The 18,840-nt window shown below is 47.4% G+C and overlaps 1 protein-coding gene across 1 annotated transcript; it reads left to right on the top strand.

Moving 5' to 3' along the window:
- Positions 1-12,233: 12,233 nt before the first annotated feature.
- PARP16 (poly(ADP-ribose) polymerase family member 16) lies at positions 12,234-17,794 on the top strand. Its single transcript, XM_050903531.1, has 6 exons — positions 12,234-12,431; positions 13,113-13,250; positions 14,057-14,263; positions 15,407-15,578; positions 16,347-16,488; positions 17,112-17,794. The coding sequence occupies exons 1-6, from the start codon at positions 12,234-12,236 to the stop codon at positions 17,254-17,256; spliced, it is 1,002 nt and encodes a 333-aa protein (XP_050759488.1). The 3' UTR covers positions 17,257-17,794.
- Positions 17,795-18,840: the final 1,046 nt, after the last annotated feature.

Here is an 18,840-nt window from a genome sequence, read left to right as displayed (position 1 = left end):
TTGCTTGTAAACAGCTTACTGCAGCCTAAAATGCTGTGAAAACAGGAATTTCTGGACTTGTGAGGAATGAAGAGGGAGAATGAAAAGGGAAGAGAAACACCAATGGCAAGTCCTGAGATCCACCAGCTTTCGAAAGCCCAAAGCCAGAGGGGAGATGATGGGAACATTTGCTTCAAATCCTTGGAGATTCCTTCCAGACTGACCTAACCGGGGCAAACCAAAGAGCCATTTCTGCAGATTTAAATGCACTCCCTGTGCCCTTGCAGCAAATCCTCGCCTTGCTCACAACTGTATCATCTGCATTTCTCCTGCATTGCGTACGTGCAAAAGCAGCTCCGTCGGATGCTGCATCTCTCTAACCTTCCAGGCGCTCATATGCCACCTTCCAAGTAATGCAATCAAAACAATCCAGCTAAAAGCATTTCATCTGGCCTAGACTGACATGAATTGTTTCTAATAAAACTAAAGCTCTGTGGGACAACTAATGGGTGCTTATTAGTACAGGCAATGGACTATTCAATCAACCATATAGGGAAACTAATGGGGATTGATGGCCAAAATACAGGATGAGGACTTACCTCTTTAAATAAATAGCTGAGGGGCTGGTGATCAGATTAATCTTAGGTTTCTATGGGGAAAGTTTATACCTAGCTAATAAAGAGAAAAACAAAACGTGTGGAAAATAGCATCACCGGGTCCCTGGAGGTTTTAATGTTATTGCCTTTGCAGCCGTGGCAGCAGGTGAGTTTCCAGAGACACCCATCTTTCCAAAGAGCACAGCTTTGGGAGAGGCTTAGCAGGTGGTGTAACCCAGGTGATGCAAAAAAATTCACAGAGCAGCCGGAAAACCTCTCCCTGCTTTTTTAGGTCTCTGGCTCTTCTTTTCATCTCCACTTGTGACAGTCCTGGGAGTTGCTACCACAACCTTTGCATGGGAATCATGAGCAGCAGGCTCCGGAGATGCACCGGCACACAGCACGCTGCAAGGGCAGCCTGGGGAAGGCAAGCTGTAATCTTGCTTCATTTCAGAAGTCAAAGCCTGATGTGAACAGTCTGGAAGCGGGGCGATACGCTCTGTCCAGGCAGAACTTTTAATTTGCTTTCTGTGCTGCAGTAGTTTGCCCCAGACCTCAGAGCCTGGTCAATTCTTTTCAACTCGGACATCCCACATCTAACCTGGAAAGTCCCTGAGCACAATGGAGGCTGCAGAGCACACCAGGAACGCCCTGCATGCCTCTCTACTGCTTTATTCTTCTCTTGAGCATCACCTTCATCTTCCTCTGGGGAGAGGGTTCAGGTCTGGATGAACCTTTGCACTTACTCAGTATGGCTTTTTTTTTTTCAACCACCTTGCAGACAATCCTACCTTTCCCTGCTTCATCTCCTCCCTTCAGCAAAAGCTTGCCAAGATTTTTCCAAAACCCAAGATTTTTCTACCTTTGTCCTCGAGCTGATGGAGGAACGGAGTGATTTGCAGAGCTGAAGGAAGGGCACGTGCACCTCCGGGCCTTCCAAGTCACTCTTCCCTGAAGCAAACCGCTCCTTGATTTCCACCCTCCCATTTCCTTCCCTTTGAAAGGCCTCTGACCGGATCACAGATGGCAATTCCTATGTGACAGATCCTAATGTCATTATTGACGACAGACCAGATGTCCAGAGAGGCATATTGCTCCTTTTAATCCAAAATTCAAGAGCCTCACCTTTGTCGTTTAGGCTGAGTGTAGAGGTATCTTCGGGGGGGGGGGGGATGTACACATTTTTTTTCCCTCTTGCCTCATTTTTCCTTTTCCTTTGAGGAGGGGAGAGCTTTGCACAGCATGGCTGGGAGTGACTAAACCCGACACCAAAGGGGTCTTGTTCTGAATAGCAGCGTCATTAAAATGCTACAAAAATCTCTCTCGAACTTTACAAGGCGATGGGAAGGGATATGCTCTGTGTGATAGGCTATGTATGAGCCTCGAGCCGTCATAGCATGCTGCCCCTGCTCATTGCTGCATCTTAGGTACCTAATTCCTAGTCAAGAGAAAGAAATAATTCCTATTTTGGGTTACGGAGCAATCCTGACTCCTAATGTATCAATTTGTCTCCTGGTACTCGACAATACCTGACCGCTCTCAGTTGGATGTAAATCAGATCTAATACTCACTTGCAGACACTGATTATGCCAGTGCAAAACTGCTCAGAGAGACTCAGTCTACGCAATCACCCAGCATGTTTTTTCTTCTTTAAATCACACAAACGCAGTTGTTGTTGTGAAGGTGCAGACTACTGACCTGGCTCATTTTGTCTTTGCCTGTCAGCTAAATACAGGCATATTTTTCCTATAGATTGAGTGCCATATAGCTCTCCTGCTACAGGGCATGGCAGTTGGATAAAAAGGAAACGACACGGGATCAGCCGTAAGTAGGAGATGTGGTGCAGACCACAGCTAGTTAGTACCAGGTAAAAAAACACAGATGACTGGTTTCCACTAATATTTTAAAGCAAGAGCTCTCATGCTCGTTATCTCTCTTGGAGACAGGGAAAAAATCCCAACAGCCTGTGTGGCAGCGAAGACAAAGCTTTGCTTGGTGAGAGATGCCCTATACGGCATAATGTATGCCGAGAGCAATCCTGTTGTTTTATGGGCCTGGTTAGTGTGAAGTGCAAAACAGGCTTGGGGCTGAAGCTGCATTATTCATGGGGGAGCTTAAATATTTCAGTGCGAGGCTGAGGTGGGGAACAACATAACAATAGCGTATTGTCCTCTTTCTTCCCCTAAAATCATTGTTTGTGTTTAAGAAGGCAAGAGGGGAATATTCTTTTCCTTTAAATGTAACGCCATGCACTGACACATCCCAAGGAAAAGCAGGGTAACAGCGGGGCAAACCCCACAGCCCCTCCGAGGGAGAGGGAATCGCCCCGTCGCTTCCCGGCTCCCAAGGAAGTATCAGTTCTGTCTTTAGAAGAGGAATAACTCAGCGCCTGGCATTTATTTTTGGAGATGATTCATCGGTTCTGCTGTGCTTGAAGGGGACAAATCAGCAGGTGGGTGTACAGACAAGGAAAGTTTCTTGCAGTTTTTCCCCTCCGAAGCAGCAGCCTTATTTCCACGCCACTCTCCGATAACTCTCCTGTGTACGACTTCTTTGATCAGAGGCAACGGCCGCTTCGCAGTAGGGCGGTGGGAAGCTGCGTTATAACCCTAAGTTGCAATATTTGGGGTAATGTGGTCAGAGCAGCAAAGGGAAGAGGCAGGCGAGCAGGCAGAGCTGCCTGCCCCAGCCCTGCCCGCCTGGCCCAGGCGCCCGGAGCTGCCTGCTCCATCCTTCTGTGCAGATGCACTGCTGCCATCAGCCGGCAAATGGAAACCAGCACAGAGCACGATCCCTTCCCTGGTACGAGGAGAGCTAAAGCAGGCACAACACACACCACTTAACGCCAAACTCTCCTTTTGCTGTTTTCGCTCCGCAGAGGCATCCTGCGGCACCAAAAAGAGCAACGCGGCAGATGGGATGCTCAGACGCAGGGGAAGGCTGGACCTCTCCAAGCAAAACTTGCCTTTAAGTGCCGCTTTCTCCTCTCCAACGCCACGGAGCCGAGAATCACAGAAGCTTAAGGGTGGAGTGAGGGTGTGGACAGGCCTCTCTGGGTCCCGGGTTGGGTATTTTGGAGCTCAGCAGAAGTGGGATTGCTCGGGCGGCTCCCTACATACTGTTCACGCAGTGCTGAAGTTGCACCAGAGCTATACACCCCATTCGATACAGAGAACAAACAGCCCTGAGAAGCAAGAAGGTTCGTCCATCGTCATCAGTTCATGGATCTTTCTTTTAGGGTTTTTTTTTACGTCATTCACATTCTAGTTTCCAGTTCCTCTCCTCTGCCACTTTCTGCTGAGGCCCCCAGGACCCCGCTGTCCCCAGGAGCCGATGGCACCGAGCTGCCCCTTGCACAGGCTTGCGCCGCATGAAATTGTGTCTATGCAGAGGGGAGGACTGGGGGGCTTGAGCCCACCCGCCCACTGTGCCACCCCACTGCCCAGCGTGGGCTGGCATCTCCAGCCGACAGTGCTCCCTGTGCTGACCGGCCAGCAAAAGGGCACACCTCCCACCACTGACTGCATTGAGACCTTCAGCTCCAAACAGAGGCGGTCCAGACTGCTCTTCTGGGCTCAAAACCCCATTTTTTAGGTGTGCAGTCCCCTAGCAGACAGTCTGGGTCTTGCTATTTATCCCTACAGCTCTAGTCTGGCGTTGAGAGTCTCATGCGGAGTGAGGTTTGGCCAAACTTCAGATAACCAGTTATTTCAGATAACATGATTTTGGCCAGAGCTACATGAGATTCCAGACCTTTCTCACTTCTGTTTCCCTTCCTGCAAAACACCCCACAAAGATAAATCTTGGCAGCTATCTCTTGTACGAGATAAAACAGAACCAGCTCCCCAGATCTGACACAGCTGAAGTGCAACAAAATCCCTGTTTCTGCTCTTTTTGGAACTGTCAGAAAGAAACTCAAGTGACTTCCCCAACAGTGAGAAACCCCAAGCTTTTCAGTTCTCACATTCAATTTCTGTTTCTCTCCCATGTTCCTTCTCAGCTCAGATCAAGGCTCATAGCCAGAAATTCAGATTTCATAGCCAGAAAACCTTATGGTAGTCCACTGTAAGTGCTTGCTGTGAGCTCAGTTTATTTGTGACCTGTTACACGCGCTGTGCCTCCTACGCGGAGTAATTTGCGTTCAGCCACTTCCAAACCAAAGCTGCACAACTTTGCCTTTGGAATCAGCCCTCGGAAGGTGGGGAGACATAGGGCCTCAAATATTTCTGAGATAACAGCCCTTTCCGATTTGTGTCAGGGTCATGGCAAACCAATACTTTAAAAAAAAATACCCTGGGGTTGTCTGCAACATCCTCTGTTTGGGGCGTTGGGCAGTGTCACACTGGGAGGGCAGGCAGGGCGGCCGTGAGCCCCCCCTGCAACCCCCAGCCCCGGAGCTGCCAAGCTGCATTTCCCGTACGGGCACCTGCAGCATCCAGGGTCTCCTGGGCATAGACAAGTCCTTGCCACGTCTCTTTGCCTCGGCTGCAGCAGGAGCAGGTGACGGAACAGCATTTATGGTTATCCTCATGTGGCCAAGAGTAGGTTGGAGGGCCAAGTTAGGCAAGCTTCAAAGCAGCTTTGTGTCGCTGGGCACTGCAAGCTGTTTTTATCGGACGAGGGAATCTGGCCCGTAACAAACACTGTCACCTCGTGCCGTAGCGTGGCAATACTAGACTAAAGAGCGATGTATGGAGCTGCCCATCTTTTGCCAACAAAGCAGTCAGAACACTTTGCCAGGAGACGTTGCTGCCTCCAGGACAACTGTTGCATGATCCCACAGGTCTCTTCCTGCAGCACTGATACGACTACTTTGAAGACATCTTTTGTTTAGATTACCTGGTAAGTAACAGGGACAGCTCATGTTGCCTTTTTGAGAAGGTGGAGGAGACTACAGGGACTGCAGTGCAGGGCTGGGCACGACCCGCACGCGTCCCATGCCACAGCACTCAGCTTCCTCCGGCAAGAGCGTTCCCGAGGGCCAAATCCTGATGCAGCCCCCGTGCTGCCCTGGGGATGCCCACACTGGCTGCCTAGGTTCGGGATCCTATCATTTCTCTCCTTGGAAATGCTGCAAAGCTCTCATTTGGGAACAGGGGAAGAAGCGATAGGTCCCTCCTTCGTTGCGGGGGTTTGGTGGGGGTGACAGCGGCCGGGCGGCCCTGCGGACCCGCGCTCTCCCTGTGCTCGCCAGGCAGGTGCTGCCATCCCCGGCTCCTGCCAAAGCTGACCCGGAGCCTTGCTCCTGACCTGGCTTGGACTGGAGCCTGTGACCTAGAGGTGAACTGCTCTATATCCCATATCCAGTCTCCCACTGAGTTTATTTTCTAGCGTGGCAGATCAAAGACTGCTGTAAGGAGCAAATCTATCAAAGGCTCAGCACCCTAAGATAGATCCAGCTCGCTTTTTATGTTTACTTTTAACAAGCATACTCCTTCCTATTGTTCAGCAATTGCTTTAAAATGGATAATTATCAAATTTCCCTATTAATGGGAAAAATCAGGCAATCATAAATCTTAAAACGTGCTACTATCTGCACACTGCACATATCACATTAGGGAAAAAACAATCTGTGGAGCAAAGCTGTTACCGAGTGACCATGTCTTGGCTCAGCAGCTGGTTTTAATTTCGGCAAAAGATCCCCTCTGCTTCCCAGCAATGCCACCAGCCCTGCTCTTCCCACCGCTTCTCCGTAAGCACTGCAAAACTCCACCGTCAGCCTCGCACATCACACGCTACAGCAATTCAAACGGGGAGAACCTATGCATCTGAGACAATGAATGCCAGCTCATTACTGCATCTGCCTTGCCGTTCATACACAGTAAGCCCAGCTCTCTTCACACGCTGTTTTTTAGTCAAAACTGTACTCACTTTAGTGGAGTTGTTCCTGAATTTCACCCGAATAACTGGAAAGGGCTTCTCTGGCTGCCTGATCATAGACATAAGCCATCAGAAACGCCTGGAAAATTGCCACCTAACAGGAATTAACTGACAGCACTTTGTATCCTCTGACGTGTTTGGAAGAAGTGAAAACTTCCTTTATTTCCCCTATATAGTGACCTACACAAAGCTGGACATGGACTCAAAGGACTGATGGACACGCCACCTTTCAAGTCCTGATATCTTCCTTATTGCACAAAAAGAGCAAAAGAGTAAGGGAACATGGGCCAAAAGATAAGGGTCAGTCTTGTGACCTGGCATTCAGGAAATTCGAGGTGAGATTCTGACCCTCTCCCCCAAAAAGTGTTGGAATCAACCGTAGCCTTGAGGACTAATCTGAGTTTTGCTACAGATTATGAGTGGCTTTGGGTAAATTGCTTAACCAGCCTCATCTCCCACCCCCCACGCTAGCTGGGATACTCGTGCCTGTTTTGCTGGGACGTTGCATGAATTATCTGGTATTTGGGAAGCTCTTAAATCCATGTAACTCACACGGAACAATTAAATGTAGTCCTGCTTTTAGATTAGAACTACAATAATTGAGAGCTGAGCACATTTTGTTTTGATTTTCTTAGGACTATATGAATTCACTGAGACAAGTGACGGAGAAATATGATTCATCGTATTCATATGAATATTTCCAAAACAGTTCTTACTTTGAGCAATTGGAAAAATGTTAAGAGGCAAGACTATTTTACCCAGCTGACTTAAGAAGGTTGCTTTATTCCACATTTCTGTTTTCAATAAATATCTCAGGACAAAAACATCCCCTGCAGCATATATACGCAAAGGACAAAAAGGCGTTAAATCCTAAGGGGGGGCAGGGGAAAGAGATAAATAGTTTACTTCTATTATCTTTACCATATGTTCTATTCCAACTGGATACACATAAACAGCATGTAATCTTCAAGCTCAGCTTTAGACTCTTTGAAGTGACCTGACCGTACTACTGATTTATTTCAAACTAACCTTTCTCTTTGAACCCTAGGTCAAGGTTAATTCTATAATAAAACATACCTTATACAGCTGGCTTTTCCAGTCGTGCTAGCAAGTAACGAACCCCTCAGTCATAAGCATTTGTTTCACTGAGTGTAGTATTGTATTTCTATTTTCCCTTCCCTGTATTAATTTCCTTCACAGACCCTAGTTAAGGGGAAAAAAATCTCTTTTCCGGTCCATGAGATCAATTTTAAATACACTGGAATTAAATGAAGACATTTAAGCCACATTTCTTTGCTGAAATGCATCCACCAACACCAGAAACTATTTTTATTACAGTCTATGTTAAATAATCAGATCTTCAATTTCATAAGAAGCCGTACAGCTACGTTATTCAAACTCCTCCGCTGGCAATGACCCTTCCAGAACCTTTTACAAAACCATCTTTGCACTGAATCATAGCAAACCACCAAGGATAGCTTTTCTATCTAGGAAAATAAAATTGGAAAAGGGAAATACATTTGAAGGGCACTTCTCAAAAAAAAAAAAGGGAGCTCCTTGCAAGTGCCCCCAGCCAGCCTTGCCTGCCTGCAGGTATCGAAGGGTAGAAGCACTCCAAGCAGGGGTGCAAAAGTGCGCGAGCTACCTCGGCGGTGCGGGACGCAGTCGTTAGGAGATGCTGAGGTGCATGCCATATTTTTCAAAGGCTGCTCATCGGGTTGTTTTCAGAGGACTGGAAAGACGCTTTTGAATCTCAGCCGCCAGCCCACGGCACATACTCGCAGCACTTAATTAAAAAGCGGCAACGCGCAAGCGAAAACAGCAGCTGTTATGTATTTCTCCTGACTCCAAAGCCTTGCCGACACGGTGCCTGTTAGAGCTGTCGGGAGAGGGATGAGATGAGATAAGATCTTCTGGGTTTGGGGCTTCCGCGAGGCACAGGCTGGAAGCCCTTATCTGCCGTAGCTAACACCAGGGGGGAATTGTGCTTCCCCTCCAAATGAAGGATGACTTTATCCTGGCTTATCCTCACACATTTTGCAGGCCCAAGTCTGCAGCAGGTTGATGTTCAGCATCACCAGCACACAAAGGCGCATCTCCCTTAAAACTAGCACCAAAAGCTTTCCGTACTTCATCTCTGGCTTAGCGGCCGCTTTGTAAAACAGGGTTTTAGTCTGGTGTTAGATGAGTTTGACCAGACAGCACTCTCAATCAGCATCGATATGGCAAACTTGTTATCTCATCAATATCTGTCACTGCCTAGCGCAGCTGAGCTTGCCGTAATGGGAGCACCATCCATTTGAAATCCCAAAGGTAGGCATCAGTTTTGGATCAATGCTCTCAGAATCTCCATTAACTATTATGATGCCAGTGACGGTTTAGATCTATTTTGAGATAATTTCTTCATGCCAGGAAAAGTTAACAAAAGGCCTTCACTTGTTTGAGAGACTCTCTTCCAGTAATACAGTGGTGGCACGGTGAGCCCAGCATCTCCCAAATTGACGTGGTTCCAAGGAAACCCTTTTCCCTCCAGCTCTCCCATCCCATTTCACCACACTGTCTTTCTCTTCTAGCTTCTCCTCAGGGACTATTGCCTGTCCCCACTCCTTAATCACAAGCCAGGATGCCCCGCTCCCCACAGCAGAGCCCCAGCTGGCAGTGCTGAATGTGTCCTGCCCTCCGCGCCATACTCTGCCCCAAAATCACAGCCCCGGGCATGCTGCGAGGTAAAAGCTACAGCATGCTGCCCGCCACATAAAAGCCCTGAAGGGGAAACCAACACAGCTTTTGCTACATGAAGTGTCTTTGCCCGCCCCAGGGATGTCAGAAGTACTCCTCCTCTCTTCTCTACCACAATAAGTGGTCTTTTAAACAAGGGCACTGGAATTACACCAATTCAAGAGCTCGAAATAGCAATGTAAAATTCCACCCAAATGCATTGAAAGAGACATCTCTATAATTTTCTAATATTCTTTAAGAGGCGCCAAAAATTATTACATCTAATGATTTATTAGTGAATGAAATCAGCCAATTAGACAGCCAACGACTGATTTTCAAAGGGATCGCACAGAACAATTTAATATAATGCAAGATAATAAACACGTCCCGAGCTGAATCACTGAATGATGTCGCTAACAGCCTGTCAGAGATATCAGATATTTACAGCAGAATAAGGCACCACATCAGATAAAGTAAAATACATCCTCTCAAGGATATAGAAATATGGAAAGGAATCTCTCCGGCTGCATTTCAAGTCTGGGTAATTTCCGTAACTCCCGAGATAAAGCTTTTTGTGGTGCCAGACCTCTTCTTAAAAGTCGCCCATCCATGCTGCTCGCATGCGGGAGACCCTCTGGACCAAGCACAGCATGGCTGCTACCCGGTCTAAGAAAGCCAACAGCACAAAATGCAGCGGGGAATTGGAAATGTGCTGGTTGTGACACTCGGACAAACCTCTATCGGTGTGAGAAGTTCCGCAAAGAGCAGACAAAATCTAGACTTCAAGGTTTCATCCAAAACCTGCACAGTAACAATCCACTACCAATATGCCAAGAAGGAAAATATAGCATGGACCTCACAGGCTGGATAATGTTTTAAAGATAAAAACATGTATAGATATCTAGTAAATTGGGTAACCTAAACCAAAGGTACCTTTAAAATCATTCTGTCTACATGTTGCCATTAAACATGTCAGACCGAAGCAAGTGTTTGTGCTGTCTTAGAATTGATGGCTTCATATTGCAGGCTTGTTCATGGAGCTGTTATTGAAAAATGCATTTTTGATAAAACAGTAAAAAGCAAGTAAACAAACCTACAACTCAATTCGATTTATGTACGTCACTGTGAAATCGTTTTCAATTTAATGTAACTGTGCACAGTCTATGATCTATCTGGTTCTATCCAGAATTACGAAACCTCCTTATACTCCCAAGCAATTCCAGTGGCTAAGAGTATGAATTCTGCACTTGGGAATGAAGTTCACATTTTCTTTGCTTTGATACCAGTTTGCCCTTAGACAGTATTTAATACAGCTGGTGCTCCTGTTCGCTATGAGTAAGGCTGCAAACTGCAGCTCCAGCAATCTCTGGAGATCCAGTTGCAAGATGAGAGCCCAGTAACAGGTATCCACAAGTGACTTCTTCAACATTTTTCCGAGCATCTGCAATAGTCTACATGTGCGGCGCCTGTATCAGTTACTCCGTGGATATGTGCAATATCCCTCCTGAATGAAGAAACCAAGAAAGGTGTTAGAAGACATCTAATGTGGCTATACATTTCCAAAATTGGTCAGTCTAAGTAACTTGCACTCAGGAGACCAACAGAGTTTGGGTTGAGGAGACCTCCACCGTGCCGATGGTGACTGCTAATACATCTTGGAACTGGAGAGATGCTTCACAGCACTAACACTGTGCCAGTATTTCAAAGAGGAAGGTTGAGCCCCAATCTCAGGCAACGTAGTGAATGCAACCTGGTGAAACCACTGGTAGGAGGTTCAATTAAAAAGTAAATTCCTCTCCCTTAATTCTGCAATGCCAGCCTGCAGGAATGACTCAAACAAACCTGGATTCACTCTTCGAGGCTACAAGCTTGGATGATAAAGGGAACTGCTAAGGAGTAACACCATCTACATGCTTCTGACTTACTATCACCTAAGTCTGTTAAAATTAGAGCTACATAAAACCAAATTTTACACAAAAAGCAGTCTCCCTGGATGACCGTTCTGGCTCATCAGTGTTGCTGTTTTGTGTGAATGCAATGCCCAGCTGGGATTTTGCATCTGCCGTGCCCCAGCAGCCGAGGACGAGGGCCTGGGACCCCCCCGACGCCTTTCAGTGGACGGGGCACAAGCTGCCCAACCGGGCCGCGGTTCAGCTCGCATCCCAGCACGCTGCCGCCATCCCCGCCAGCCGCCATCCCCCGCCTCGGTACCACTGTGGGTACGGAGAGCTGGGCTCCCCCTCCATGTCCTCCCTGCCCCACGGGCCACGGACCTGTCCCAGTCTCCTGCTGAGGGGAAGGCACCGTTTCCCTCCACCCCCCACCCGCCCCGTACCCCTCTCCTGGTCTCTACCAGAGGGGAAGGCGCCATTTCCCCACTCCGTGCCCCTTCCCCGGTCTTTACCTGAGGAGAAGGCGCCATTTCCCCCCTGTACCCCTCTCCAGGTCTCTACCTGAGGGGAAGGCGCCATTTCCCCCCTGTATCCCTCTCCAGGTCTCTACCTGAGGGGAAGGCACCATTCCCCCCCCGCCCCCCCCCCCCCCCCCCCCCCCCCCCCCCCCCCCCCCCGCCCCGTACCCCTCTCCCGGTCTCTACCTGTGGGGAAGGCGCCATTCCTCCCCGACCCCGTACCCCTCTCCCGGTCTCAACCAGAGGGGAAGGCGCCATTTCCCCACTCCGTGCCCCTTCCCCGCTGTCTACCTGAGGAGAAGGCGCCATTCCCCGCCCCCCCCCCCCCCCCCCCCCCCCCCCCCCCCCCCCCCCCCCGTACCCTCTCCCGGTCTCTACCCGAGAGGAAGGCGCCATTCGCCCCAGGCCTCCCTCCTCCCCGTCCCCGAGGAACGGGCACAGCCGCTTCCCTTGCGGCCCCACCGGCCGGGCCGTGCGGGGCAGGAGAGCGCCGGAGCGGCGCGGGGCGGGCGGAGGCGGCCACCCGGCGGCGGGGCGGAGCGGCGGGACCAGGCCGCGGCCCCACCGGCGAGGCGGAAGGGGTGAACGCCGCCCAGAGCGGGAGCTCTCGCCTTCTCGGAGCGGCCGCCGCTCGGCAGCCCCCGGCGGGCATGCCACCGCCCGGCCCCGGCCCCGGCCCCGGCGAGGCGGCCTCCCGCGTCAGGGAGGCGGCGGGGAGGGACCCGCTGGCCGCCGACCTGCGGTGCAGCCTCTTCGCCGCCGCGCTGCAGAGCTACAAGCGCGACTCGGCGCTGAGGCCCTTCCCGGGCCGCTACGCCGGCGGCGACACCAAGGACTTCGAGGGGCTGGTGAGTGCCGCTGCCCCCGGCCCCGGGGTGTATATCCGAACTGGGAATACGGTGTTCTGCCTTTGGAGTGAGAAAACCGCCTTGGGAAAGGGCTAGATAGATGGGGGAGCCCAGGCCGAGCGTTCCCGGGCTGTTCTGGGGGAGAAGGCGAGGTCGCCGTCTGAGGTGAGGGGCAGCGGTGCCTCAGGGTTACGAATAAAGCAGAATGAATTGTTTGCCCGGTCAAGGAGTCCAGGTTTTAAAGTACATTTGAGATTCTGACCAATAAACCCAGACGTGGAAACTTCCAAATCCCGTGTTGGGATACAAAGCGTTTTAAGAGCTTGTCCTACGTGAAATTCAGATTAATTTTGAAGGGTTTGTATTTTACATGGCCTGAACACTCCCTGTGTTTATCCGACTGTGACGGGTTGTTTTCTTTCAGGAGCTTGTTTGATTGTTCTTGTGTGTACCTTACAGATATGTTGGTAAATATAAATACTTTATAACTTGTCTGCTATTTGTTTTTAGGACAAGTGGCAAACCTTCCCACAAACTGGATACAAATGTTTATATTGCAGAACAGAAACTGCTTTTTGGTTTACAACCTATTAGGGTGAAATATTGTTTTGTTTTCACTAGAGGTCTCTGTTTAGTCATAATGAAAAGAAGGAGCTTGTACTAAATGCCTGGGCTTGTTAGCTTGCAGATACCAACGCTCTACCAAGCCTGAAAGAACTTCTGGAGTCTGTTCCAAACACAGAGAAAAGGACCTGGGATTTGTTTAGTTGGATTTTATCATCTAAGGTCTTCATGATACAGAGTACTAAGAAACAGGAGGTAAGTGTTGAATTCTGAAGGTCTTGATTAGAATTTGTCTTTTAAGGCAAACTTGCACTTCAGAGAGTATTTCCTCCTGCCAGAAGTTAGTTGGTTATTGTGAGAGCTTGACAGTTTAACGTGAATGCATTTTTTTCTGCATATAGAGACGGTTGTTTGTTTTGTTTTTTAAATAAAATTTTCAGGAACACTGGTTGGAAGAAATGGTTATCACTGTCAGTAGTTGATGATGGGCAGTGACTGTAGTTGGTTACCCCCATTAACGTAGCATGTACATGCATGTTCTAGACCAAGATAATCCAACTTAGGTGTCGTGGACCTAGGTCCTGCTTCTCACTGAGAAAGACAACTTTGTACTTCTGCATACTGCCCCAAAAATGGAACGGCTGAGAGCCACTGAGGTACTTCTGTAACAGGGATCAAAATAGTTGTAGAGATTAGGAGCAAGATGAAAACAACTTCTGTTTTCACGTTTTTTCCTCTTCCAAGATCAGCTGATGAGTATATCGTCTTAGTAGTCAAAGTAGAATTGTGATATTGTCCTTACGTGATCAACTGATTCATAATCACAATTCAGGGTTTTTTTTTCTGGAAAGAAGAATTAGGATTTAGCCTTGATAGCAAGAAACTGTCAGAATTTTTACTGTCTGCTTGCTCCTTCTGAATTGTGACAGTGTTGAATTCTAACGTAGAAAGCATAATCAAAATACATAAAGCAATATGAAAGACTAAGGGACAGTAAGCAGAATTTCCAGTGAGTAGTCTAACCCCATAAACCAACACTTATATTCCTTCCTGATTTTAAGTACGAGAAGATCCAAGAACTCACAGGGATGTCTGGGGCTGCGGTTCCTGCTCCGGACTACCTCTTTGAGATCGTGTATTGCGATCAAATGAATACCAAGTTTGCCGAGACCAAGGGAGAGCGGGACCTCATCTACGCCTTCCATGGGAGCCGCCTCGAGAACTTCCATTCCATACTGCACAATGGCCTGCACTGCCATTTGAACAGGGTGAGGCTCCTGGTATTGGCACCATTTTCTGTTGGTCACTTGCAGCTAGTGACGTTTCTTAAAAATAGGCCCAAATTCCTTTAGGGATATGAAATGTGCTGATGATCTTATACTGCTGTCTTCACTTCAGTGTAGGCCTTTGTTGGGTGGTTGTGTTGGATTTTCTAGTGCAGCCTGAGGGTAAAAACTGGAAGCAGCATGAAACCCTTTTCTTCAGTGTGACAAATTACGGCTATCCTTGCTTCTTTGTGAGGAAGTGTAATGCCTCTGAAAACACTGACCTGTCTGACAGCCTGCAGCTGGAAACTGCCTGTGCACAGAGGAGGAGGATAGCGACCCAGGCAATGCAGAGACTCTCTTTTTCTGCCTGGCCTCAAGTTTAGATCAACTAACTTTTAGGTGCTACTTGCAAATGGAGCCTTCTTTAAATGGCCTGGTTAAGGGAGACATCCCGTAGGATTTGCCCCTCTTCTGATTTCAACGGAAAGGCAGTTGGGACTCCTAGCTTTCTGTGTCATCTGTAAAGCAGCTTTGACACAGCAACTGCTTAACCTTCCAGTCAACCTGGACTCTGTTTCGCCCTGACGTTCTTTATGAGTAATGGCTTATCAGGTACAGTGGACTTACGGGATTAATAATTTTAGCCAGTGTGGCAAATCCTCTGATTCAAAGTTCTTAAAACAGTTATATTTGAAAGGAATTCACAACTGAAAAGTACTTCCCTCTTTTCTAGTAAAGCATGGATTTAAATGCGAGTAAAGCCTTGCCTTGTTTGTGGAGGTTGGATTATTGGAATGACGGCAGTCTCAATAAATCAGTGAAATGCCTCTAACAGCAGTGCAGTCATGTTGATATAAAATACTTACGCTGGCAAACTAAATCCAAATCCGGGAAAGCATGAATCTGTCCACACCAAGGGCTGTGCCAAGCAGCTAATTTGAGGGATGGGAGAGGGCAGCTGCCCCACCCCGGGGAAGTTGTGCCAGGACAAAAACAGTGCATGGACCAGGCCCAGCACAGGTCAGAAAAGCTTTCTTAATTTACCTTCAGAAACAGAACTGCCAGTCTGAAGGTAAAGAACACTTGTATGTTGTTTATAATTTGTGCTACAGGATTTTAGGATATACTTCTGCTCCGTTTCAGACATCCCTGTTTGGTGAAGGTACCTATCTTACCAGTGACCTGAGCCTGGCTCTCCTTTATAGCCCTCACGCTCTTGGTTGGCAGCGAAGTGCGTTGGGCTCTATCCTTAGCTGCGTAGCTGTTTGTGAGATCATTGACCACCCAGATGTAAAGTGTCAGGTGAAAAAGAAAGGTGAGTCTGTTGCAATAATAACTACGTGTAGTTCATCTCTTACTTAGCACTTCTCATATTTTAGCTTTGTGCCTATATGCTGTCATATAAACAGCACAGTATGTGGAGTGTGGATACCCTTCAGCAGAAACTGGCTGCAGACTCCTTTTCTGATTGACCCCTCAACAAATGCACAACAGCCTCGTTGTCTGTGAAGCTTCTCTTAAAATAGTATATTTAAGGGGTAGAAAATATTTTGGTGGCATCATTTGGTTTTCCTAGTTTCGGTAGTATGATAAAATCATGTTCCACAATGCCTGATCATTTCACCTGTGATGGTGGAACAGAAGCATCACAAATGTATCAATAATGAGCTTTATCAGATGTCTAGGAAGCCTCTGCTCAGATTGTCCTTCTCCTTTGACTGCTTCCTGCTTGCAGGGCTCAGTCAGTCCCTCGAGGTTGTTTTTCTTTCCCTGTTGATATTAGCAGCTCCTCAAGCACTGTGTGGGAGACCCGCCTCCTTATCACCCTGGTCTGGGCCATAATGCCATCCATACCGAGGATGACTAGGAGTGGTATAGCCTCAAGCAAACTTTTCAGTCTATTCTTGGATGCTCAGGGATTCAGGGGAATACCAAGACTAGGTCTTTGGTTATCTCATTCCCACTCTTGGGGGGGGGGTGAGGGGGGGTTGTTTATTTGCGTTTTTACAGTTACTTGAAGCCGTGCATCTTTTTTTTGCTTTTCTAGTCCCCCAAAGACCTCTTCTTTTCTCTTCCTGTTCAGATTCAGAAGAAATAGACAGAAAAAGAGCAAGAGTGAAAAACAGCGAAGGGGGTGATGTACCACAGAAATACTTCGTTGTCACAAACAATCAGCTTTTACGAGTTAAATACCTGCTAGTATATTCACAGAAACAGCATAGGAGGTAAGAGTTCAGCTATCTAGAGTGACGAGCATGCTATAACAGTCAGATAAACACATCTCAGTTTTGAAAAACAACAGAAAACAAGCAAGAAAGATATGCTGCACTGCCAGAATTTGTTTTTAGCCTCTTTCCAGTGGAAAGAAGGCTTACACCATCATGTTGCCTCTGTCTCACTGTTTGACAGTCCCAGGCTCAGCTAAATTTGCTTCTTCACCAGACCTGTAAGCACTTAGTATCTTTGAGAGCTCTAATAATCCGTTTGTGGCAGGAAACAGAGTGACACTCTGATGAGTGCAGCTCTTAAAACTCGGGCAGTTTGATCTCTCCACTTATCTACCGTAAGTGGCAGCATTCACCCAGCTAATCAACATGTGTGTACAGGCTAGGCAGTTAGAGCTCCAAACCACAGAGAAAGGTGTGAACATGGGGAGAAGGGACAGGATTGTGCGTGGAGACTTGGGGAAAAGGGATGGGGAATCAGGCTTTGTTAGTTGCAGGGATTGTGGAACAACTTTCTGTTTTTATTGCGTTAGCTTAACCATTTAAAATAACAAAATCTAAGGTACTTTTTGCCAAGGTATTCGTGCATCTCTGACAGAATTCATGCACTTCTCCCTTTTCAGGCCTTCTAGTCAATCTTCCTGGTTTTACACCCACCGTTTTGCCGTAATGATGATGCTGTACCTGCTGCTGCTAATCGTCATAGGGGCCAGCAACTCGCCAACCTTCGTCTACTACTGGCACAGAATGTTTGACTCGGAGAGATGAATTGCCCGAGATGATAAACTGTTATTTTCACCACGTGCCTTAATAATAGCCAATCTGCAATGCACTGCATCTGTTCCAGAGCTCTGGAAATAAAGGTGCCTGGAGCTTTCCAGTTCTGTCACCAATATATTATCCTCGTGGCATCTTTCCATTTATCCTTATTTCTGTGTTCCTGTGATTCATGAGGATGCCCAGTACAGCTGAAAAGGATCACAGTGGTGCAGCTTAGCATGAACCAATTGGTAAGGGTCCATGGGAAAAAGTTATTTAAAATTAATGAAAACTAAGCGTGGAAACACTCAGGTGTAACTATTTTCTGTCAAACTGAGGTATGTTTGCACAAGTTGGAAAGGAGAACTTCTCTGTACGTCAGGCAAAGCAACCTGTAGGAAGTCTTATCAGTTTGTTTTCGGAAACCGAATGTAGTGATGTTTAGCGTGTATCAATGCAGATGGGATCACTTTTAAAACTAACTTTGGCTTTGGCCAGGAATTTTTATATTTGAGCATAATGATTGTAAGAAAACAACAAGAAATAAAACGACCACCAAAATGGAAGAAGTTAAATGGTTTCTAGTATGTTTCCCCCCCCCCCCCCATAAAATACCGACAAGGTTTGTGCTCTCAGCCATGATCTATCTTGTCCTTGGTTAGTGTGCCGATCAGACAAACTCGGGCCCTTCAGCATCAATACTGAATAAGGATTATTCCTTCCAAACTGCCTTCCACTTGTATTTCCTGCACCAGGAAGAGGGAGAGTGAAGGGTTCCACTTGTGCTGCCACCTGACAGGCTTTTTGGGGTTGGAGCTGCCTGGGTTTTGGCATCTGGTTCAACATTTTTGCCTGTATTGAATTGTTTTCAGCCTCCCTTTATGACCAAATGGACTAACTAGCAGTAACGTGCCAACTATTTCCTGAAAGACTTGTAAGAAATGGAGTAAAATGGCAGTTGTATTTTCTGTCTGTGAACATTTGTAGGACAGTTAACTTCATGTAGACTTCACTTAGGCCTCCACATGACAACTTGTGCACAATACTGTATGTTTGTACGATAAACTGTCCACACTAAGTTCTCACAAAGAGGTTGAGTTTTCTGTGGTCAGAATTATGGCAGTTAATGCTGTTTGCGAAGTGCTTTGGCTTAATGCTGGTGGGTAAAACCTCAATCTCTCTCAGATTCATCTTTTCTAATCTTGAACGGGCGTGTTTTGGGGGTTGGTTTGAAAACACACATACAGGTATGCACAAGTTAGTTGTGCAACATAAACAGAGCAACACCTTCCCCTTCTTGTCCAAATCCTTTGTGTTTGCTGTTGTTACAAAACAACTTACAACTACCTGAAACTGAAAAAGGAGCAAACGACCGTCCTCTGATTAGTGACTGAGCATGGGATAAACCTGTTGAAGAGCCCAGGGATTCTAGGCAAAGAAAAGCTAGATATGTGCCGCAGTTCAAGCTTGCAGTCTAGCTTTTAGTAGTAGACTTGATAAATGCAGGTTTTCATTGCACAGTGAACCCTAACCACACCAAAAAAAAAAATCTCATCACATATTTCCAGCAAATGAGTCTATGATTACTACCTT

This window comes from Gymnogyps californianus, chromosome 11 (genome assembly GCF_018139145.2).
Source record: "Gymnogyps californianus isolate 813 chromosome 11, ASM1813914v2, whole genome shotgun sequence".
Taxonomy (NCBI): domain Eukaryota; kingdom Metazoa; phylum Chordata; class Aves; order Accipitriformes; family Cathartidae; genus Gymnogyps; species Gymnogyps californianus.
Note: the sequence above shows the minus strand (reverse complement) of the source record. Positions and strands in the feature narration are given on the sequence as shown.